This window comes from Diadema antillarum, unplaced genomic scaffold (assembly GCF_040938485.1).
Source record: "Diadema antillarum isolate AM-2024a unplaced genomic scaffold, OU_Dant_1.0 seq00000143_RagTag, whole genome shotgun sequence".
Lineage (NCBI taxonomy): Eukaryota > Metazoa > Echinodermata > Echinoidea > Diadematoida > Diadematidae > Diadema > Diadema antillarum.
In genome coordinates, this window is record NW_027271219.1 from 921,247 (window position 1) to 946,763 (window position 25,517).

At 39.2% G+C, this 25,517-nt stretch overlaps 1 protein-coding gene across 1 annotated transcript in view; it reads right to left on the reverse strand.

Moving 5' to 3' along the window:
- The window catches only part of LOC139727706 (ATP-dependent DNA/RNA helicase DHX36-like), a 31,176-nt gene extending 8,747 nt beyond the window's left edge, over positions 1 to 22,429 (reverse strand). The window contains exons 1-15 of the mRNA XM_071638686.1: positions 22,145 to 22,429; positions 20,072 to 20,186; positions 19,372 to 19,541; positions 17,669 to 17,743; positions 15,775 to 15,870; positions 15,240 to 15,394; positions 14,068 to 14,169; positions 12,842 to 12,988; positions 11,278 to 11,424; positions 7,079 to 7,181; positions 5,244 to 5,387; positions 4,450 to 4,658; positions 2,009 to 2,126; positions 1,325 to 1,423; positions 148 to 321 (exon numbers count right to left, since the gene is read on the reverse strand). Coding sequence (XP_071494787.1) covers positions 148 to 321; positions 1,325 to 1,423; positions 2,009 to 2,126; positions 4,450 to 4,658; positions 5,244 to 5,387; positions 7,079 to 7,181; positions 11,278 to 11,424; positions 12,842 to 12,988; positions 14,068 to 14,169; positions 15,240 to 15,394; positions 15,775 to 15,870; positions 17,669 to 17,743; positions 19,372 to 19,541; positions 20,072 to 20,186; positions 22,145 to 22,429 — 2,139 coding nt within the window. The remainder of the gene's footprint in view (positions 1 to 147; positions 322 to 1,324; positions 1,424 to 2,008; positions 2,127 to 4,449; positions 4,659 to 5,243; positions 5,388 to 7,078; positions 7,182 to 11,277; positions 11,425 to 12,841; positions 12,989 to 14,067; positions 14,170 to 15,239; positions 15,395 to 15,774; positions 15,871 to 17,668; positions 17,744 to 19,371; positions 19,542 to 20,071; positions 20,187 to 22,144) is intronic.
- Positions 22,430 to 25,517: the final 3,088 nt, after the last annotated feature.

Below are 25,517 nucleotides of genomic sequence, written 5' to 3' on the forward strand. Positions count from 1 at the left end.
TAGGCAAAGCAAGAAAAAACATTCCTGAAATCAGATTGAACTCTACATTTTTATATCCATGACTAGAACAATGGACCTCTTTTAAGATTGAAAATCCAAGTCTAAATATTGGCTCCTCTGGAGTCAAAAAGAGGAGCAAGGGCCTACCAGTGGGATGATGAATGGGTCCTTCCAGCTCAGGGACGTTGCTATGGTGAGGATGGGATCCAGGCAGCAGAACATGGCCCCGAACAGCATCATCTTACCGATGCGCGGAGCGACCGGGAGGCGGGAGAGGTGGTGCCCCAGGGCAGTCAGGTTTTCTTCCTCATCAAGGGCATTCTAGGGGGAAGATGGAGGCGGGCATCGGAGGCAGGGACCGGAGGCAGGGACCGGAAGCAGGAACCGGAAGTAGGGACCGGAGGCAGGGACCGGTGGCAGGGACCGGTGGCAGGGACCGGTGGCAGGTGCCAAAAGGTGGGCGATGATTGGAAGTATAAGAAAGGCAGAGGAAGTCACATGACTATAATGGACATGATACATGTACTGCCTGGAGGGTACACATAATAAATTAAGTGCAAAGTTGCATGATCTAACTCAAATTACATGTATGCAACTCTGCATTTTCAAACTAAACAACAACTTGCCAGACATGGATTTTTAGTGAAGGGCAGATTCTGAAAGAGGTGACTCTAAAAAGCTAGCTCAATACAAATGGACCTTCCTAACCTACACTTGTACATCTAGATAATGGAAAGAAAGTACACACTCAGGCACAGTATTTACTGAGAAAAGAGGCTATGAAGTCTAGGATCTATTCAAGTGCTAATAATCTCACCAAGTTGTACTCTAGATTTCTGCAATAAATGTGACAAATAAAAACTGTATGTAAAACTGCAATGAAGGGATTATTGGACCACAGCTGTATGTTGAAATTTTGCACATTCTAATCATGACTACTAATAACTTTCAAAGCAGTAGCATCACCCTTTCAAAAGTTATTAAGAGTTGAAAGTGAAGAATGTGTAAAGGGATTTTTAAGAATTTAATGAAAAGGGACCTCTACAGACATACATGTACCTACACGTAATCACACACTTCCATATTCTAAGAGTGGTTTACAACAACACACGAAATTATTACTATGACAAAGGTGGGAACAGCCAACTCTGTTTCTTGGAAGAGGTACATTGTAATCCTCAACTTCTCATTCTCTTTGTTCAGGCTCTCTTTCACAAAACTCACCACCACTAAGATTATTCCAATCCACAAAAAAATATGCTTGTGAAATACATAAAATATTAAGTACAAATTATAGAAAGTATCCCCTGTTGGATGACCTTACCATTTGCTTCAGACTGCTAATGGCAAGAGTCACAGCTCTCATGTCTGGCGGCTGCAGTGCTCTGCTGATGAATGGAATGATCTGACCAAGCTTTAATGTCTGGAAAACAAAAGGGAAGAATATGTACACAGTATATAAGTCTACCTGGAATACCATGAACAATCATCAGCAAAAAGAATAATAAAATCAAAGCATAATAAGGCGTATTTTGAATATCTAATCAAGTATCTCAATAATAATGTATGCATTGGTTTCTTTCCTATCATCACAGGGAGATGTAGTTAGACTGAAAATGAAATACTTTTTATTCATCTTTTCATTGACACAGGTCAAACTCTTGCATTTAAATTCTTGAGATATGAATGGGATATCCTACCATCACATTAACTTGTTGAGGACGGACTGATTTTGCTACAACATGCATTTCCCATAGACACCCACCCGAGTATACTTGGGACTCGTCCTCAACGGGTTAACGAGGAACTCACAGAAACATTGAACCTCCCAATACATCGAACATGCTGCTGAACAAAATGATTCATACATCCTTTGATCCTCTAAAATTCATCACTTCCATCGAAAGAAAAAAGAAAATGAAAAACAAAACAAGCAAATCTCAAAGAGAATCAGCCATGTGTGGGTAGGGGGTGGGGGGAGAGGGGGTAGAGATGCCCCAGGGCCCACCTTGATGTTGAGACAGAGCTCCTCCAGGGGTGTTCTCTGGATCTCTGGTAGCTGGTATTCCTCTAGCTGGGACTCCTTCAGCTGGCTGTACACATGGAAACACTCCCCATCTTGGACTCTACAAGAAAACAATCGGTATAAAGATTGGTGTCATTTTTTTTTTTTTTTAACGGTTTCACCCTTTATGCAATAGTATACACAGGTGAGAGTGTGTTGGTGGAGATGCAGCAATCTTGAGGTTATGAATACGATGGTATAACATGTTGAACGACACTGTGAATACCCAAGAGTGAGCTGCATCTCCACAAATGTTACAAACTTAAACTTGTGCATAATTTGGTTTATAAAATGGATCTATGAAATGTATCTTCAGTATAATATCAATAATATTGGGTGCCTCTTCAATAGGCTTTATGAATGACCCTGTAAAAGCATATTACATATGACTGTACTTGCACATGATGCACAGCTAGCTACACAGATTTGGCACTGCCAGCAGCTACGTATACCACCTGTGGACTACATCGAGCAAGTGGTACATTTGTAATCTGCCATAGGATAACACACCATACTGTTTTTATGGATAATACACATTTTTGCTGCACACTTTTTGCATATTAAGTAAAGAAAATATAGAATGCACACATGACTCATGTCAATGTTTTGGCTATATTCTTTGAACCCATTTTATAATACGATCAGCAAGAGCAATAGGTGTGCTCTCGCTGCTGAACCGTTCAGACATTGTGAAACTATTAAATGTCACAGGGTCACATGATATCTCTCTAATACCCAGTGTATCATAAATGTCCTCTGGTGGGACTGTCTTCAGGGTCACCTGACTCTTTTGTTCTTGTTGTTTTAAAAATCATATGGTAGGGGAGTAAACGACTGACTGTGGGCACTGGGTGTAGCATGTGTTATCTCCATGACAAATTGATACCTCAGGTGCATTGGGCTATTAGAGAAGCAGAAAACACTGACATAGCAAGGTAACATAGAATGGAAGTTTACATACAATAACACAGATAATCTTGTATGTATAGAACATCCAATCATAGTAAAGGGTCAAATTGCAGCAGCCAACTCCCTTTTAGTTAATTAAAGAGAGTACCTGCACCCAATTTCTTGTCTGCAAAGTAATGAATAGACACCTGCATGACAGAGTTTTGACAATGATTTGAAATGACAGGTATGATCATGTATATTTTTCCTTCAAATTCATGAATTTCTTCCGTCGAGATGTTTTCATTGCAACTGATTGACAAATTGCCCTACATCGACGTAAATAAATAAGCACTGAATTGATCAGTGTTTAGTAGTAGCCATGATAAAAAATAATGGGCGTACATACTCGAGCAGGATTCGAACCTACGACCTCCTGATCACCGTACAGGCGTCATCTCCACTAGACCACCGAGCTTTCGCCCGAAAGCAAGTGTTGGTTCTTATCCTTATAGCATGCAGCGGGTACTGCTTTGTTATTCAAATTCATGAATTTCTTCCTTATCGGTTCTTTATATAGAAAAGTCATTTGTGACCGTGCACCTCAAAACGAACCTAAAGTCGCACACACTGATTTTGCGTGAGGATTGGAAATAAGTGAAATGGGTCAACCTAGCCGAACTTGACTTTTTCATATTTTCTGAAAGAGCGGGTGTTCTTTTACATTATGCTAAAATTTGGTATCATAAAACGGGCAGGAAAGTGTGTTTTTTAGCAGTTTATCTCGAACATTTTTGGTAGAATAGTGTGATTAGGTGTGTCTTTAGAATCCCTTTTTCATTTCTGAAAAACCTTGTCCACACTCTTCACTTTCAACTCTAATAACTTTTAAAAGGACAGTGTTACTGCTTTGAAAGTTGGCATTAATTATGGACAGAATGTGTTAAAGAGGCATGCTTAATTTCAGTTTAATCTGATAATCCCTTCATTGTTGTTACTCTGGTGGTTTACTTCCTGTTTTTTGTCCCATTCATCGCACCGCCAGCACGGTTTGAAGAAAGCGCTTGAATAGACACTGTACTTCAGAACCTCTTTTCTCCGTTCACACTTTTCCTGAGTTTGTGCTTTCTTTCCAATATTTAGATAGGTTAGGACAGTCCATTTGATTTGAGTTATACATCATTTTAAAGCTTTAAGTCTGCTCTTTCAGAATATGGTCTTAACTAAAAATTCATGTCTGGCGACTTTTTGTTCTTTTTGAGGTGCATGGTCACATTTTATCTCTCTCCATTCTTTCCCTTTGTCTCCTATTCCAGTGCATCATCAAACATTTAGCCCTTTCTCATAGGATCACTCTGCCTTCTCCCTCCTCGACACAGATACAGATGACAAAATAATTATAATTATATTTCTCTTTCTTTCCATAAATTATCTCTCTCTTTTGCTCCTTTCCACTCATACTCCAGTGCCACACCAACCATGGGAACCACGCTCACCGGCCCGCCCTGCCCCTCCTCTGATGAGCGGAGGCCTTGCTGATCCACTCTGCCTTCAGCGTGCTGATGTTGCGCTCCACGTCAAAGTTGTGCTCCTTGGCCCGGCCCATGTTCAGCACGTAGACAACATCGTCGATGGTGATGCTGGTCTCGGCGATGTTGGTGGCGATGATGATTTTCCTCACGCCTGGCGGGGGACGATCAAACACCTAACAAGAATGCAATCAGGGGGGCATTTAATGAAGCAGTCTGGTCCGATATTTTTCTGACAAACTGTTACAAGCTACTGAAATCCTTGCATCTGATTGGCCAAGAGCAAATTTGTCTGACAACTTTGTCCGACAAAATGCTTCACGAAAATAAATTTCTACTACTGCTAACTATAATGATGACTATAAGGAGTGCACAAAGAACTGTAAAACCTGAAATTTGGGTACATGAAACGTTTGTGAATTTCGCAAGTAGCCAAGATTTGCAAAAGTTAACTGCAGGCAAAAGCTTTTATCTCCAAAATACATCAAATGCCAGTTGCCCATTCGCGTAAATTTTATGCCACAAATATTGCCAGTTTTACAGTTTGCAGGAAAAAAAATAATTATGGTGCTACTGCCGGATTTCATTTCAAATTTTTCTTTTATTTTATGAATAGCAAAAGATAAAGAGGGGGCGTGCACCCAGTGCGCCACCTTCTGGATCTGCCACTACTATGTTACTGTCTCAAAACAATGTGGCACACAGGTAGTCTACACCATGGCACATAAAGAGTTAAAAGAGAGTCAGTGAGTTAAACATACTTGTCTTTGGTTTGCGGTGGGCATCATGGAGTGTAGGGGAATGATGATAAACTTGCTGCTGGCAAAGAACTGCTGGGAGGTCAGCTGGTCATGGAGTTTGCTGATCTGATCCCAGCCTGGGAGGAAGACTAAGATGGCTCCTTCCTGAAAGAGATAATACAGTTGGACCTCCATTATCCAGCAATCGATTACCCGGATTCAGTGTTATCCTTACGTACGTCAACCAGCAGACATATTTTTTAATGTTTTTTTAAAGTATTTCTGTGCCAAATCTCACTCAAAGCAAACACACAGTCAACCATTATCGAACGAATACACGCCGGGACAAATTCCAATCATCACAACCGACTTTAACGTCTACTGTAAAACGAGGAATGTTCGCGTGCATTTTAATTTCGCAAATTCCGCAAGCACCAACATTAGCAAAATCAAAATGCATGCGAAAGTTCTTGCCTACATAATATGCATTGGATGCCAGTGGCAACTCGCAAAAATTTCATACTGCGAGAATGGCCGTCACCTCCAATTCGCAAAATTTTCATGCTGCGCATATATTGCGTTTTACAGTATTTAAGTCATTTCGTGAGACAATGTCAATGACTGATGCTGGACTTGTCACTGGCCCTGAGTGCACAGCAGTGATTCAGTGCAATATAATGTAGGGGCAGTATTGGAGAAGTCGCAATATCAATCTCATTGTCAGTCACTATCAATCGACAATTCATGAAGGGACATTGTACTCTATATAAAAAATTACCCAGCTTTGAAAAATACAATGTTTTCGAAATGTGCTCATGCATTGCAGTCTCGGAATAATATGACACATCAGGGGTCTACACCATGGCACACATAAAGAATAAAGGAAATACAAAACTCATTTAACCCGTCCCACACTGAATTCTGAAATCCCAACAGACTTATACACAGGCCACCAGGTTCCCGTATGGAACGGGAAATGTATAAAATCTGCTTCATCATATGACTCTTTGACACATCCTCATCCTAAACTTTCTCAACAAGCACGCCAACAAGTCTTGTTGTTTTTGTTGCTGGCATGTGGCTATTGTCATTGGTGTTGCTGATTGTTGCTGCTATGTTGTTGGCACTGTTGCTGATGTTGGCATTGTTGTTGAAGTTGCTGCTGTGGTTGTGTTTGTTGCCATTGTTACCTCCGCCAAGGGAGGAGGTTACGTTTTCATTGACATTGTACAAATGCATTTGGTATGTTTGTTTGTTGGTTGCCTGCTTGCTTGCTTGCTTGCTTGCTTGCTTGCTTGCTTGCTTGCTTGCTTGCTTGGTCTGTTTGTCTGTGTGCAAAATAACTCAAAATTGAGAATGGATTTGGATGAAACTTACAGGAAAGGTTGAGAATAACACAAGGAACACATGATTAGATTTTGACAGTGATCCAGGATTTTTCTATGGATTTTATGGAGGATTTTCAATATTTTGGCAGGTACAGTAGGGTCAATGGACTTGGGAGTTCAAGCTGCGCATTTGTTGAAGTTTGCATACCCACACTAAAGTGTGTGCTCTAGTTTCAGCCCAAGTGAGGTGCGCCGCACAGCTGGAAGTCAATGATGTATTGAAACGAAAGGCTTCTACATCAGGAAATTGGGCGATTTTCAGCCTGCATACATATGGATGGAAAACACTGATGTCTATGGAAGAACAAGACCAGAGTTAGAAATGAGCTGCTTGGCGGAGGTCTGCGCTCTCAGAGTGCTTCTCTAGTTGTAGCTATTTTTGCTCTTGCTTATTGCTGTTGCTCCTGTAGTTGTGGTTGTTGTAGTTGCTTTTATATCAATCTGAAATAGTTTGTCCTGCATACTTACCCCCTTGTTAAGGGAGATGTGTTTGATGATGGCTGCTGCTAGATTCAGATCCAGCAGGTCGTGATCCATCGTTGTCAGACTGTCGACGACACGCTCCGAGTACCTGAGGGAAGATCCACAAAGGATGTCATCATTCAGTATTGACCCTTCAGTGACTGAAGATTCCATATATAATGTCCTATTGTTCCCTATAAGGTGCAGCGATATTACTTTCATTTCGACAATTTTCTAAATCACGTAAAATAGCTAACTGTTTGTTTTTGTCTATCATAAGTTATGTTTATTATGACTTAACCAAGAGAATGGTGTGTCACAGAAGTAATTCTGACATACTTTGGTTAACCTTTGACCTCTTTGAAATTACATAATCATATATTCTATATGAAAAAAAAATGGTAAAGCATAAAACTGTTTTGAAAAAAAGATAAATAAAGAAATGGACGGGCAGTTTCAGGCACTTTCGGGAAGTTCAGTTACTAATGGGTTAAATGCATTCAAAAAGTGCATCATCACTGTTGATCTGGAAGTTGCTTCTATACAAATGATGCACAGGATGGAGTGTGTTAGTGTAGGCGTGGTGCACTCGAGGGTATTTACAATTGTGAAACATGCACGAGGCGAAGCCGAGTGCATGTTGCACTTCATTGTAAATACCCGAGAGTGAGCTACGCCTCCACTAACGCCACGAAATAATCCTGTGCATCATTTGTTTTATAAAATGGGTCGAAAATTCGAAAACTAACATCATTTTTCAGCGTTTTTCACGTACCTTTGTGGGTCAAGACGTCCGAAGATGTTCGTCCCAAACATTTACGCACGTCGCACTCGCGGAAGTCCCGCACATACAGTATAAGTATAATGGGGGGTTGGGTTTCCGGACACTTAAGTTCCCGCATGAAAACTTACTTATTTTACATAGAATATGCACCCTTTACCTTAAAGGACAAGTTCACCTTCATAAACATAAGGATTGAGAGAATGTAGCAATATTAGTAGAACACATCATTGAAAGTTTGAGGAAAATCAGACAATCCGTTCAAAAGTTATGAATTTTTGAAGTTTTTGTGCAGTACCCGCTGGATGAGAAGACTACTGCAGTGTATGAATAACTTAGATGTCACATGCGTACAACAATATAAGGAAAATATAAAGAGAATTTCACAAAATTCCATCTTTTGAAAAAAGTACACATTCCCCTGACTCGTTACCGACAAATGTTATTGGTAATATTATTCCCCCTGCCTTTAGAAAGAGGCAAGTCAAGTGCACTTTTATTATGCCAAAAAAGTGAAAATATGTTGAATTTTCTTTTACATTTTCTTTATACTGTTGTACGCATATGACTCACAAGCTGTAGTAGTCTCCTCATCCAGCGGTTCCAACACAAAAATTTAAAAAAATCATAACTTTTGCATCGATTGTGCAATTTTCCTCAAACTTTCACTGATGTGTTCTACTAATATTGTTGCATTTTCTCAATTCTTATGTTTATGAAGGTGAACTTGTCCTTTAAAGACTTGATATAGACTCCTCATATAGGCCTACTAGACAACATACTCTGAAAACGGCGTGAGAATTAACCTGCTAAATCGTTGGATTTGCTCTCCAAAGTGACTCCATGTACGCGTCCGGTCCCATAACGCTTGGTCTACTGTACTGTACAAAGTGTATGTATAGTAGAGTATACGTACGTACGCCACACATGTTATGCACAAGGGAAGACAGGCCGGCCGGCCGGCAGCCCGAACTAGAAGTTGTTTACAGGATTGACAGCGCGTATGCATGCAATTCATCAAAGGAGCCGCCGCGCGCACAGACGATCGGCAATCTACCATAGGATTACAGGCAGTGCAATTGTACTGAAGTAAAGGAAGGAGGTGTGTCTCATTTCAGCGCTTCCTATTGGCTACATTCTTGAACCCATTTTATAATTAACAATATTGAACATAAAAGATGACATTTGAAAAAACATGTTACAGACACTTGTTAAAGGTAATTTATTTCCCACTCATTCTAATGGAGGTAAATCAAGTGTGTGTGTGTGTGTGTGTGTGTGTGTGTGTGTTCATTCTTTGTTTTTCTTTTTTCATAATGCCAGGAAATTCAAGACATATGATTCTCTTTATACTTTTTTTCTTTAGATCATGCCACAACTGGGTCATCACAAACATGTCCTGGTCATCTTACCCAGCAATGTCAGCTCATGGACTGAAAAGAATAAAAAATAATACCACCATAAACGACTTCAGAAATCCACAACTTTGTAACTGATTTTCATTAGACTCCACTGATGTGTACTACTTCAGCTCTGCTTCTGCATTCACTAAATCCACATAAACTGATGTATGAGGAATCATACCTAGGGGTTAATTTCCCTTTAAAGGAGAATTCCAGACCAATTAAAGGGATGGTACAGTATTGGTGGAGATTAGAATTGGGCTTTTCACTTTTTGCGAGATACCACGAAAACACTTATGATATAGTACAGAGCATACCATTTTAAGAGGAATTCAAAGTTTATTTGATGAAAATAGAGTTTGCAATGACTGAAACATCCAAAAACAAAGTAAAACAAAGCGATTGTAATAAAGTGTGGGTCCCACACTTTATTAGAATTGCCATTTTTGGATATCTCAGCCATTTTAAAACCAATTTTCATCAAATAAATGTTCAATTCCTCATAGAATTACATGCTCTTTCATATTTCATGAGAGGTTTCTCATTATCTCACCAAAAAATGTTAGAAACCTGAAATCAGGCCTCAACCAAAACTATGCGATCCCTTTAAAGGTCAGTCTGAAAAGTAAATAAAGGTTTACAAGTGCAACAGTGAAAATTTGATCAAACTCTGATAAAATCGAGGAAGTACGTAAACAATGAAGTTTTGGTAATTTTAACAAAACAGCTTTTGAACAGCCACTAAGAAAATTGACATTGAAATGTAAATGCCTTACAACTAGGAGCACAGCTTGTACACAAAACCTTGAAAATTCAAACCGAAATAAGTACATCTGACTGATTGTTACCTTGAAGTATGATGTCACACAAGTACACCAAGAATTTCACAAGACTTTACTTTTTTTAATAGTAAAGTGCACATTTCTTTGACTTGTTACTGACGTAGGTTAAGGGTAATATGTGACCATGCTCCTCAAAACGAACATAAAGTCGCACACACTGATTTTGCGTGAGGACTGAAAATAAGTGAAATGGGTCAACCTAGCCGAACTTGACTTTTTCATATTTTCTGAAAGAGCGGGTCTTCTTTTACATTATACTAAAATTTGGTATCATAAAACGGGCAGGAAAGTGCTTTTTTTTAGCAGTTTATCTCGAAGATTTTTGGTAGAATAGTGTGATTAGGTGTGTCTTTAGAATCCCTTTTTCATTTCTGAAAAGCCTTGTCCACACTCTTCAATTTCAACTCTAATAACTTTTCAAAGGATAGTGCTTCTGCTTTGAAAGTTGGCATTAATCATGGACAGAATGTGTTAATGAGGCATGCTTAATTTCAGTTTAATCTGATAATCCCTTCATTGTTGTTACTCTGGTGGTTTACTTCCTGTTTTTTGTCCCATTCATCGCACAGCCAGCACGATTTGGTAAAGATTAAGCGCTTGAATAGACACTGTACTTCAGAGCCTCTTTTCTCAGTTCACACTTTTCCTGAGTTTGTGCTTTCTTTCCAATATTTAGATAGGTTAGGAGAGTCCATTTGATTTGAGTTATACATCATTTTAAAGCTTAAAGTCTGCTCTTTCAGAATGTGGTCTTAACTAAAAATTCATGTCTGGCGACTTTTTGTTTGTTTTGAGGTGCAGGGTCACATATTATTCACCCTGCCTTCTGAAAGAGAGAAGTCGAGTGTTCTTTTGTTATGCAAGAAAAATGGAAATATGTTGATTTTTCTTTACTCTTTCTGTAAATATCGTGGTACACATGTGACATCACAAGCTATAGTAGTTTTCTCATCCAGCCATGACTGAGCAGAAACTTCAAAAATTCATAACTTTTGAACGGATTGTCCAATTTTCCTCAAGCTCTCACTGATGTCTTCTACTATTATTGCTGCAATCACTCAACCCACATGTCTATGAAGGTGAACTTGTCCTCTATAAAGTACACAGTACACCATTATCGACAGCGCCCAATTCAAAGACCCAAGTGATGATTGTCTCCGCTCGAAAAGTGGTACTCACGTTCCCCTCATGGCCCGGATGTAATCCTCAAAATCTGCCTGCTCCTCTTCCTCCTTCTTCTTCTCCTCCTCCCTTGCCTTCTTCCCTCTCTTGTACTTCACCCAGACTGGTTCCTTGCGTCGGCTGGAGCCCTCCGGTGGCTGGTATCTGCATGGTATGATGACGAGGACGAACAGCATTTATACTGCACCAGTTATATGTGATCGTGCATCACAAAACGAACAAAAAGTCGCACCCCTTGATTTTACGTGAGGACTCAAAAAAGCTGAAATTGGTCAACCTAGTCAATCTTGAGTTTTCCATATTTTTCTGAAAGAGCTATCCTTCTACATTATTTTTCAGTTTGGGATCTTAACATATATGGGAAAGTGTGTTTTTAGCAGTTTTTCTACAACCCCTTTTTGGGGGAAGAGTAGAATGATCAGGCATGTCTTAGAGGCCACTTGTCATGTCTCGAAATCCTTGGCACACTCTTCACTTTCAAGTCTAATTACTTTTCAAAGGATGGTGCTACTGCTTTGAAAGTTCATTAATCATGGGCAAATTGTGTTTAGAACATGCTCAATTTCGGCTTAATCTGATAATCCCTTCATTGTTATTGCTCCTGTGGTTGACATCCTGTGTTTTGTGTTTTGTCCCTTTCATCGCACAGCTAGCTTGGCTTGGTAAGATTAAGCGCTTGAATAGACAGTGTACTTCAGAGCCTCTTTTCTCAGTTCACACTTTTCCAGAGTATTTGCATTCTTTCCAGTATTTAGGTACACTGTAGGTTAGGGGAAGCCATTTGAATTGAGTTATACATCATTTTAAAGATTAGAGTCTGCTCTTTTAGAATCTGCCCTTAGCTCAAAATCCATATCTGGCGACTTTTTGGTGGTTTTGTGGTGCGGGGTCACATATATCACATAATCATTCACAGAGTTGACGAAAAAAAAAAAAAAATAGGTCTGTAGTTCAGATTTGAAGGTATCATGGTTGAATACAATTCCAAAGTTGGATTGCTAGAGCAACTGAAGAGAAGGTTCTATCTCCAACAAGTTTTAAGGAAGGTATTGGGATTTCAACCCATTCCTCCCGCAATTCTCCTAGAGCCTTCAATGCCCTAAAACGAGATTATTTTTGCGGGTTGACGGACAGGTGCAAGCGCATTGCCGCTTACATTGTTTCGCCAACAAAATTCCAACATTTCCAGCTGGGCAGGGGCGTCATATCTAAATAACAGGATACGCTTTAATTTCATCATTTGTTTCAAAGTTAGATTACACCAAACAAATTTGAATATGGGACAATTAAAGTCCATTTTCCAGCTGGGAGGGGGCATCATATCTACATTGAGGATGTGTTCTGACTTCACGATTTTTTCAGAGTTATATTACGTACACTAAAACCAATTTAAATGTGTGACTAAGTCAAGTTTTCTAAATTTTCGATTTTTTATTATACAATGTTTTGCCATCTCACGGCTTAACATGGGTTAACCCGTTTCATACTGAATTCTGAAATCCCCATAGACTTGATACACAAGCCACCAAGGTTCCATAAGGAATGGGTTGATATGACCTACCCTGTCATCTCTAGGATGTCCTCCAAGTAGTATTCAGTCACCGGGAAGGTGAAACCAGGGATGTTCACCATCGGGGCGTCGCCAAAGTACTCTGAGAAGAGCTCTGCCTTCAGCGTGGCACTCATGAGAATGAGCTTTAGGTTTGGTCTACAGCACAACAGATAAACAGACAGACAGACAGTTAAAGAGAAAAACAGAGAAGAGTGAGAAAAGAGAGAGTGTGAATGAAAATTGAGAGAAGGAGGGCATACAGAGAGAGAGAGAGGGAGAGATGGAGAGAAAGAGAGAGAGTGATAATTATAGCATAAAACAAAATGAAACATGTTCTATAATGACTTAACAATGCATAAATATTCAGCATCATCTATGAGTCTACACACGGAACTTACTCCTTTCATTTTTGCATTGGTCTCACCAAATTTTCTTGAAAATGTATTCATCATGACATAACAGGTTAAAAGAAAGAAGTCCACATAAAGACGGGCACTTTTAAAGGCTTTCCACTGTCAACTGTGTTGTACACATGCCACTGAACAACGGAAATATCGATCAGGCGCAAGGTACATGTATGAATAGAGCATGCACTGATGGGCTCACAAACTCTTTTGTTATATACAAGACGCACCTGAAAGAGGTCAGTGAATATCTACTGAGTTCACCCTTGATTGCTCAGGTACATTTTTATACGAGTTTTACAGCAAAACAAGCACACACTACATTGAAGAAAAGGCAAATAATACTGCCATACACGCAGTTTTCATACAGCATGAAAACGAATATCGATAGAAGAAACTCTGATCTTTCTATTTAAAGTCATTTTTTTTTTTTGGGGGGGGGGGGGGCAGCATAACACAAATTTACATGAATTTAGGCCACGAATGCAGGCACTCCTTTGCACATTTTGGGAACCTGGTACATATACCAGGTTACTGTAAATCAGTTGGTGCCACAGGAACCGAGTATACCAGGTTCCTGTAAGGAACAGGGTTAAGAATTACTTTTCAAACTCACAAAGCTTACAGCATGTAATAGTGAACTGCATCAGGGGGAGTGGCGCTGGATACCATTTCAAGATATTCATTCATTCTCTATTCATGCAGTGTAGTCTCAAAAATAAAGCCTGGCAAACAGAAGCTCAGTGGAGGTGATCCCCACACCTCTTCCCCCTCCCCCCCCCCCCCCCCCCCCCCCCCCCCCCCCCCTCCCTCATTGCACCATCAACTGACCTCTTTGGGAGGAGTTCCTTAATGACGATGAGAAGAAAGTCGGAGAGGATATCTCTCTCGTGCACCTCATCCAAGACTACGTGGCTGACAGTCTGGAGGAGTCTGAGGAGGGAAAATCAATCGTAAAGAGAAGATCATGGATTGTTTTTAACTCTTTAAATGTGCCATGGTGTAAATCCCCTGTGTGCCACATTACTCAGAGAGAGCAATGCAAGTCATGCTACCAGATGAGAAAACATCCTGTTTTTCAAATCTATGTAACTTTCACATATTTCTGTTACCCTGGGCATGTAATGAGCAAAGTTGTAGAGAAAAGGCCAAGCATTGCTTTGATGTAAATTGCATGAGAAATCTATGATTGCTTTTCTTTCAAATGACCAGTAGCTGCATCATTGTAGTGGCATGACTTTTGCACACAAAACAATGACAGAAACTTAAAATTTACACACATACTTTGTAGATTACGTAGTACTTCCATCTGTACCATTACAAGGCAGTGTAAGAAATTTTAAGAGGACATGGGATTCCACCCCTTCCCCTTCTTTAACCCCCCCCCCCCTTGTCCTCCAAGGTAGGGTGCTACCCCATTTACGGATTCCTGCTGATTTTTCCCAAAGGAGGGTGCCACTTTAAAGGACATCTACCATAGTATTCTCAGGACTCATCTTTAACAAGTTAACTTTGAAGGATGAAAGGCCCTTCTTGACATCTTTTTCAAGACAAGAGGGTGGTCCCCATTAAGGATTAAAGGACACCCTGATATCTTCCAAGAAGGGTGCTACCTTAAAGGATTGATGCCCCTTCTGATGTCTTCCATGGTAGGGTGCTACCTGAAAAGATGGAAGACCCCTGTTCCAGAGGGTGCTACCTTAACCCAATGAGGACGGACTGATTTTGCTACAACACACATTTCCCATAGACACCTGCCAGAGTATACTTGGGATTCGTCTTCAACGGGTTTAAGGATGGAAGGCCTCTTTTCATGTTTGCAACATTAGAGAGCTACGTTAAGGCCCCTGTTGTCTTGACATCATCCATGGTAACAGCCAGTACGTTGTACCTTAAACGATTGTAGACCTTTCTTCCAGAAGAGGATGCTACAATGTACCATAAAGGACTAAAGTCCCCCAGCACCCAGATCTTCCAAGGGATGCTACCTCTAAAGGACTCACTTGTCTGACTCCAGCCACTTGAGCAGGATCCCCGTGGTGCAGTAGAGGATGCATCCCTGGGGACGCGGGAAGGCGTTCTCCAGTCGAATCTGGTACCCGACGCTGCCGTTGTTACCACACCGCTCTCCCCTCTCAGCAGCCACTCTCTCAGCTACCTGTGGTTTAGTAGATCAGCAGTATTAAGATACAGTACATAGAACCAGCAAACATATGAATTGACAAAATCACAACACTATCATTTCATTAATTTGGGCCAAGGATTTCGCTAAGCAATTTCAATTCCACGGAAAGCCTCGATAACCATGAACCAAGCTTTGCAAAGAAGAGCGTACATCCTGTCAATTGGTAAACAGGACTCGTTGAATTTGCATCAGAAGAGCATGAACTCCTTCGACAACCAAGAGTGACAATGAACTGATTAGATTGCTGACCCAAACTAAAAGTTTGTAATCATCCCTATGGTAATGATATAAAGAGGGAGGATTTTTCAATGTGGTGGGTTAAAAGAAAGAATTGTTTCGTCTCTAAGACTCACCGATATTGCACTTATTCTGCGGGGCTGTGTGCAGATGACCCTACAGACCGACCCCTCACCTCTTTCAAGATGGTCATCCAGGATGAACTGGGGAACCTGTGTGGGGATAGAAGGTACTTATGGACATGTGGTACCAATTCATCACCATCTCAAGTTTGTAAAGGTAAAACACTAAATACTAACAAATGATCAAAGACAAACTATCAAGATTGTTGGTACAAGTAACAAACTGCCAATAAATCTTGTACACACTGTGGCTTATCAAAGTTGTAATGGAAGTACTAGGCAAGACTCAGTTTTAATAACAACCTAATATGCTATTGATTCCTGATGCATGGCTCAATAATGTTTGAATGAATAAAAGAATATAAACCTGAGTCAAATTTTGCGCTTTATTAGAGCTTCCACTTGTGAAAATTAACGGTTACTTCTTTAATGGGAAATCATGTAAGGGTTTTATTGAACAGAACCATATCCTGCCAAATGTGCACACCATTTGTACGTGTATGCAGAATCTTTAGTAGAATTCAAAAGTGATATTTGAGGGAAACTGTTTAAAGCCTTTTATATCAGGGCTATGCAAATTTGTATAGAAACAGTATGGAGAAAATACACCTGAAGAGAATAAAGAGATACAAAATAGAGGTAAATTCCCCTTTAAATACTGGACTTCTGTTACAGCACAAAAAGCACGAGTTTCTTTTTTTTTATGTAGCCTTACATTGATTTACCTTCACCTAAGATATCCAACATACCTTATCATTCACATTTCTGCCTAATCTCTGCTAGACCACCCACACCTGGTCAGAACTACTCATATTCTATCATGATTACGAGTAGTAGGGAGCCTTGCAGCATCCTGTTAGTTCTATCCTTCTACAAACACACTCTTCCTTCTCCTCCATAAAAGTGCTCTGTTCTAGAGCTCTGAAACACTGCACCAAACCAGATTTTGGGGGTTTTTTAAAAATAAACAGAGAGTGTTTTTAGGAATGTTTTTCCTGACCAGACCAAATCACAGAGATTAATTAACTACTATTCAATACAGTAAATGAGAAGAGGAAACATAAAAATAAGGGAGAGGGGGTTGTATCAACCCCCTTCCCCCACAATCTCGGTCATCAGCCACGCAATCAGCATGAAAATAATTGGCACATGCATTACCTGTGGTGTAATCTACCAAACTACAATAATATAAAAAAAAAGAAATTGGCATTTTCATCTTTTAACATGTCTCAGTTTATAATGCAAATATATGCGTGAAATTCATATGTTTTGCTCTAAATCAGAAAAGAAAGCTCCTACAGTGTAGTATCCTAATTTTGGGTGTACAACCTGTAAATACTCTTTGCAGCATTCCTAACATACTAGAAAGAGATGGGATCAAAATTATTTTTTTTAAATTGTTTTATGAATTTCTTATGTATTCTTTTGTTTTCAACCTTTTGTTTCATTAATATATTTTTGCAAAATTTATCACAGAACTTTTTCAAGCATAATTATACTAAGATGAATAGATTTCAGCCAATGAAAGTGAAAATAATCACATCTTTCTGAATAAGATGAGAAAACTCTATTCGCATTGACTTTGCACAGAAAATCATGTTTTTGAGCAATTTTTGGTCTGACAAGCATGTATAAAAGGTCGTGCAGCATCAAAATAGTATGCCCGATTTTCGTGAAAATGGACATCACAGAATGGTCATGGAAAATGTCGAGGGGAGGCTGATCTCTCCAACCCCCCATCCCACAGTAAAATCCACTCTGGCTAGCATGAAAATGTCATGCACTAGTCTCAACAGCTGAGTATCATGCCCACCAACCATTAGCATCAGATAATGCTGAGTAAATGACAAACTTAGTGGCAAACGTCATGAAAATATCACATCCTTACCTGTGTAGTTTTACCACATCCAGTTTCACCACTTATGACAACAACTTGGTTGTTCCTAATAAGTGACAGCAAGCTCTGTAAAACAAAAGAAAGTAGGTTTGAATCTTTCTTCTTTTTCTTTTTTTCTTTTTCAAAAACAAAGTAAAGCAAAGTGGTTCTAACAAAAGATGGGTCCCACCTTTTATTAGGAACTTTTGTTTTTGGATATCTCATTCTTTTCAAAACAATTTTCCTCAAATACGTAAACTTTAAATCCCCTTACAATCGTATCTTCTTCTACACTTCATAAGAGGTGATTATAAATACCAGTGGCTCATATCAATACTTTGGTACCCTCAAAGTAGCACTCAAAATGTCAACAGACTTATGGTTCATATCTAACTCCAAGATGTTGTATGTAAATGTGACCCGCTACGACAAAATGGTCCTAAAGTCGCGCACGGTCGAAGCCGTGAAAATCGAGTTTGAAGTCACAGCATCAATATTGGTCAAAACTTACGATTTTCTGAATTTGACATATTATTAGAGTATGACATGTCTTCTATCATCTGTCGAAATTTTGAAGCAAAATGATAAAAGGAAAGACCAAAAAATAGCATTTTTCTGGGCCATGTTTTTTGGCGTTTCAAGGAAGCAGAAACTGGTTCGAACATTTGGATTGAGCGCCACAGATAGGCTCCTCCCCTAACAACGACCAGAGTGATCTCATTGGTCAGTTTGCTGCTTGCCGCTAACCGAAGCATGAAGCACGCACACTGCCCAGTCGAATGGTGCGTGCTGGCAGGGTGCGCTATGCCCAGCCGCTTCTCCTGGCATCCTGGTCACTGATTGGTCGGTGAGGAGATCGCCGACGATGTGTTTGAATGAGCATTTCGGGAGTTGCTAGGGCTTACCTTCTATTGTTCGGAGGTGAATACTGACCTGCGTGTCCCTTGACCGTGATTGCCTCGCAAGGAAAACTTTTAGGGCGCTTTTCTCGAAACAGTGATTTCCCAGACTTCGACATGCTCTCTTTTAAACATAGATATCTCCGCAGCCGATTATTTTTATAAGATGTGTTATATATCAATTTAAAGCAGAAAGATTAGGGAATTGTGTCATGCAATTTTCAAATAATCGACCTCGCCCCACTTTAGGATCATTTTGTTGTAGCGGGTCACAAATTATTAACGATCAGAGGTTACATGTATATCAGCAACTATGAGGTACACACAGTAGAATCACTTCAAACACACTGTACAGTATATGATTATTTTTCCTCACACAGACAGTGTGGCAGTTCCCAAATTACAGTCATTCTTTTTTTAAAGGCCGCAATGGAATAATCCCTACATTTCATAAAATCAAAGCATCTTCATTGCAAATCAACATCATACCACTATGTATGTATGAAATTGTACACCAAAACCCTTCTAACAGTCTTGCAATGAGACTACCACACAGGCTGTGCATCATGTGTAGTTGGTATTAAATAAACCACTCTTGAATCTGCATCTCTTGTGTCCACGTGTTTGAGTGTTTCTCCCAGATTATCTTGTGCTTGGAAGTAATAGCAGTACATACAACTGTAACACCTACACAGCTGCAATCATTCCAAACAACACAATCAATTTCCTAGTGCTTTTTTTACCCTTTGCTCTAGTGTTTTGTTCTTCCCTCTAACCTTCCCTTCATTCTGTTTTCTTATTCTTTGTCTTCCAAACCTTCTGCATGTCATAGGAGGGCAGCTTCTCCCTAAACTTTCTCATCCGTTGATAGTCCTCCCTCTTCTGGCTCTCCAGGAATTCTGCCCGTAGCTGACCATCCAGCTCCGGGGTTTTCTTCAACACGTAGCTGTAGAAATTCTGGCACATTATCTCCGACTGACGCAGGTCTGCAACATTCAAAGGAATATCCCATCAAAAACCGGACCAGAACAGAAGCTATCCTTTCAATCACAACAGGTGTACATTTGTAAAATTAGAAAATTTTGACTACAGAATAAAAAGCTTTTATCCACAACTTTGTAAAGTCAGGAGAGTGGGATTTTTCAATCATACAGGGTTTTATCTTTCCCTGTCCTAACTCTGTTTCCATCTATCTATCTTTTTGTGGTTTACATATTCTATCACTACCTAATATCTTTATCTTTATCTTTCCTCTGTTAGCAGGAGCTACAGGTATTACAGCAACAAAACACTACAAACATGGTTTTAAACTGCTATTTTTTTTTTAATGGCCAATAATCGCCCATTTAATAGCTATGACCTCCAAATTCGTAATGATTAGATTAGCATATTTTCATCTCAGAAAAAAAAAAGAAGTCCCATATGAGTTGCCAAGAATGACTGAATCTAGATCCTTCTCTATCACATGAAATGAGTTGAAGTAGAATAAGTGATCTTCTTGGTTAGTACAACATACTTCTTGGCTTCTGCGGGGCAGCGAACTGTGACGTCTCTTCCCGAAGATCTTCCACCTCCCTGAGCATCCTCTTGATCTTTCTCTCCTGCTCTTCATTCATGTTCACCCTGCCTCGCTGTCATCAAGGATTGAAAGTATGGGTAGCCAGAGATATGCATGCCAAACAGGTGTAGTCTACATGTATGAGATATTATTACCCGTTGAGGACAGTTTGATATTGCTACAACACGCATTTCCCATAGACACCTATATCTAGATCCAAGTATACTCGGGACTCGTCCCCAGCGGGTTAAAGGTCCTGTTTACCTTTGGGAGCAGTGATTTAAAAAATGATCATGATATCACATTTGATGCATATGTGTAGGTCTGTTGAATCACAAAACATTCCTCCATATAAGATTTTAGCAAAAAGCCTAAAATACATTGTATCAGTATTTTTCTCATTAAACCGTAACTGTAGACGGTTTAGTCTGGAAACATTCTTATTATAACTATTGTTCACATTTTGTGTATCTAACAATACATAACATCAATTATACGGATTCAGATTTTTACAGTTGTTGTTTTTATCCTGAACTCACATTTTAGAACTATCTTTTAAAAGCACTTATGCTGGGTTTTTGTTTCTTCTGTAAATGGTAAATTATGCCACTAATGAATGATCACAGACTGTCACAGATTATAAGCCAGTTCGTAATTAGCTCATGTACACATTGGTACCAATGATCTTTGTTTTCTGTCAGTTGGTTTTATAAGTACTTCACTCGTTTTCAAAGCGAGATAACACATAGCTTGCCCGACCTAACAACTTATGGCATTCCTATTTTATACAAAAAATGAAGCATTCAGACCAGCACCCCGTTTCATAAAACTTGTTATCAATAACAGGTTTCAATACAATAGTTGCTACTGAAATCCTTGTGGCAGTTGTTACTGATAACAAGTTTTAGTGTGACCAGAATAGTCCACCAGTTGACATCTTAGCAGGCATCCATTTTATTGGTTTGTATTGATTGCAATAACAACCTTTTCTCTTGATATTGCCATACATCAGGCTTGCTGTCAGGTGGATTTGATGGCAAGCACCATTTAGATAAGGATCACATCAATAATCATCACATCAAAGATGCTTATCTCAGTGAATTGAATTGAAATAAACTGTTTAAAAAAAAATGGCATTTTTCTGCTCATGTGCAAAGTGGAATTATGAACTGGTCTATCAGAATTTTTTTTTTTTTTTAAGTTTTCATTGAATGTTTATTATCATGTCAAATGGCCAAAACTCTGGATTCCAACATATTATAATTTAAACTGTTGCTGGCACTGAATGGCATACGTAGATAGCACGCTAGTCATTGGAAGTCAGGATTCGATCCAGCCATAAGGGCACTCCAGTGCAATGAAATTCTATGTATCAAAATTGTCTTACAAGTTTAACACTGTCATTGCACACTTTTACGGGGTCCCATCTTGTTATAAAAAACAAACAAACTACAGGGTATTTAAAAAAAAGCACTTCAAACCTCCTTATCTTGCATCTCAAGCATACTATTCACCTAGTTCCCTGGAGAGTTACGTATGACAATACTTGAGACTGGAACAACTTTGTATCAAAATCATTGTAAAGAATGTGAATGTGAATAGTAAACAAATCACAAAAACAAACTCAGTCCCTTAGAAAATGTTGGTAAATAACATCAGCATTTCCACAGAATTTGATGTTTGATTGTTCAAGTCCTTTTTTTTCTTTCTTTTTTTTTTCTTTTTTTTTTTTGGGGGGGGGTCTCTTTTTATACTGTTAAACCACTGTGTGCTTTGAGTGCTGATTAGCACAGCAAACCCCATAATAGTATTGTACACACTGGTCAAAGTCCCTGGTACCAACCAGTTTAGGATGGGTTGATTTTGCCATCCCCTGCATGCATTTCCCATAGACACTTGCCCATATGCAAGTATACTCGGGTCTCGTCCTCATCGGGGTACAGAACCTGTTGTTATGTAGTGTGACAAAATATCAAGTTTCATCCACTTTGCTTTATCATAGAATCCTTTGTGACTTTGTTCTTAACAAACCTCCTGGATTTCCTTTTCTCGCTTCTTGCCCCTGCTTCGCTGGGCGTACCACATCCCGATCTCGCGGCCGGTCAGGCCCGGTGGTGGTCCGAATCCCCCTCTGCCTCGCCCTCTCCCTCTCCCTCTTCCTTCCCGCTCATCTGCATCTCTGCCTCTCCCACCGCCATCATCATCCTCCCGACCTCTCCTCCATCCTCCTCCGCCTCGTCTGTCTCCACCCCTCTGTCGTCCCCTTCCTCGGTGACCCCTCCAGTGCCCGCCGCTTCTTCCCCCTCTGCCAGACATCAGTTCAGAAATTCTGCCACCGCCCTGGCTTGAAACAGAGTCAGAGACCTATAAAATGTGTGTTGGCACAACAGCATTCATGAACTGTAAAGGAGAAAGTGGAGAAAACAATCTTAATTTAATTCAATTTCAATGTAAAAGGCCTAGGGCTTGTACCGGTACCGTAGAACATCTAGAGTCTAGTAGAAGTTCATCTACTTATAGTAAAGCCAGCTGCCCATGATTCGACCATAAGGCCGTCCAAAATTTGACCACCTGCTACATGTAAAACCTATGCGTTTGTGTGCGGTTAAATTTTGGCACAGGGAGGTCGAACCTTGGCGTTTTTGCTTTACAGTAGCACAAGTAGTAGAACCAGTCATTCGAGATTTGTTGATCATTTAACAAACATGTTGATTATAAAGTAAAAATAATGAGAAGTGGAGAATAGCGAATTAAATTTACTTCTCCGGTATTTTCTACTGCATGCATATTTACTTGACAATAATGCAATAAGCTTTGCAATGTTGTTCATACTGCCTACTAGGACTCGTAGGAGTACAAGTGTATGTTTCAGTTCATGCTATTGCCAAGATTGGGTGATTCGGGCATTGTGTCTCGAGAGAGAAAGAGATTTTAATAACGGGTTTTTTATTGACTCTTCCGACCTCATTCTGGGGTATGAATGAGAGTACCACACATAAATACAAGATAAATAACAAAGAATACATGTTTGTGATATATTACAATGATGTAGATAGTCTATACCTACTAAACATATAAACAGTGATATACAAATTGGCAAGCATGGTTAACTAATCGTATGAACCATACGACCAAACAATCATAACATATAACTAAGGTTACATGTACTACATGTATTACTACTAACATTTAGAACTAGATGTAGATGATGTGTACTACTACTAGATCTACATCGAGTAGACTCTATCACTGGATCAGTGGATGCTTAATTTTTCTAGCTACCACTACGAGTTACAATATTTTCTTTCTTGACTAAAGTACACTCAACTTGTTCAGGCTTCTGCAAATTTGCAAAATATGACATGATCAGCCTCACACTAATAGATCTAGTACTAATCGTGTGTCCTAAATGCGAACATGCGAACATTGTGATGAGCAGTGCGGTGCGATATTAAACTAGCTCCACCACAGTTTAACGTTCTACGTTAGTCCCACAAATTCAATATTTTGTAATGAATCAATTCGTTACGATTTTACAAAAACAGAACCTGCCCGATCATCACAGAAAAATTAATAATAATGATTATAATAAATAGCTAAATTTGGTCCGAACGTATTTTTCCTCCTCCAAATAGAAGCTACATTAATAACAAACGTATCCACGTCGAGCTATACCCACCTAAATTTTCAATAATTTTGGGCAGCACCGCTACCGGCCGTCTGGCTGCTGCTGTGGACCTACGTACGTTGTCGGCGTGTCAAGGTATGGTATGCCACCGGTTTCGCTGAATCACTTTTATCATCCTTTCAGAATCTACTTCAAATTGTTATCAAAATTTATAGCTTCTGTTTCTTGTCATTTATTTTATTTTTGTCACATGAATGACTGCATGAAAAAGTCTGCGAAATGTCAATTTTCTTTAATCAGATAGAATTATTGCAGACACACACAGCGTACCATAACTATAACATAGTACGCGAGTGAGCTGAGCTTGCAGCAAGCGCAGCTCGCAGCTGTCATGTCAAAGGGGGGGGGGGGGGGGGGGGCGCCTTGGGGGGGGGGTACATCGAAGTATTAAAATCACCCGCCCCCCCCCCCCCCCCATCTCCCCCCCCCCCCCAACAAAAAAAAAAGTGAAGAAAAACATAAGAAGGTACGAGTACTATAGGATAGGTATATTTCTCTGGGCTTTTTATAATAATAGGGCCTACATAAACGTTGAATTTATGAATATTGTGCATGGCGTTTGATCAGCCTACAGATATGTGTAGATTTTAAAAAAAAAAATTGAATAATAGGCCTAAAAATCATGATAATGATGATCTTGAATAATGATAATAATGATAATACTACTACAATACTGATTATAATAATGATAATGATAATAATAATAATAATAATAATAATAATAATAATAATAATAATAATAATACGAAGAAGAAGAAGAAGAAGAAGAAGAAGAAGAAGAAGAAGAAGAAGAAGAAAAAGAAGAAGAAGAAGAAAGGATTTTAATCATTGATATATTTATATAATACAGTTCAAAAGTAGTCAGATTCGAAAAGTAAAGTTTCATAGCATTGCATAAGCACAGCCGCGGTGAAAATTTGATCAAAATCAAACAAAAATAAAGCCATTGCAGTTATGGTATTGTGAAGTTTCGCTACATTTTCACGGCACTTCTTTCGTCAGTCTATGTGGGGACCATGATGAATATGCAAGTGAATGATGCAATATAATCACCTCACAACTTGCCATATGTCGTTTGTAAACAGATTTCGACAATCTATAGGATTATGTATTTTTTAGGGAGTGTTCTTTTTCCCATTTGCTATACGCAATGTGTGTCTTTATATGCCCCGTTCTCAAATCCCAATATATATATAGGAGACAGATGATTATTCTGAACTTTGATTAAAGTCAGGAATACCATGATATCATTCTACTTTATAGTAGTTATTAGCAGAAAAAAAAATTTCTGTCAATTTTTGTACAAGATAAATGGAAATTTGTGAGGCGATAGCATTATCTTCGCTAGCTCATTTGCAATATCCATATCAACTGTTCGAGAGCTGTTTTGCAACACTTAACAAGAAATCACATTTTCATAAGTTCTATGATTTTTACCCGATTTTGATAAAATTTGCTGTTGTTCTCATAAATTCTTACTCTTACTCTTCAGACTAACTTTTATCTGGTCCGGAAATCCCCTTTGAAATAAGAGAAGGGAGTATTCATTCAAACTCATCAAAATGACAACTATAGTGATGGATCGAAGAAATGTTACAGAACGCTATGAAAGAAATTGAAATAGAATCGTTGCACTCTTGTTTCATACATTGTACATAATATTATCCAGACTTTGATGCAATGCTTTTAGTCTTTGATTACCAAAAAAAAAAAAAA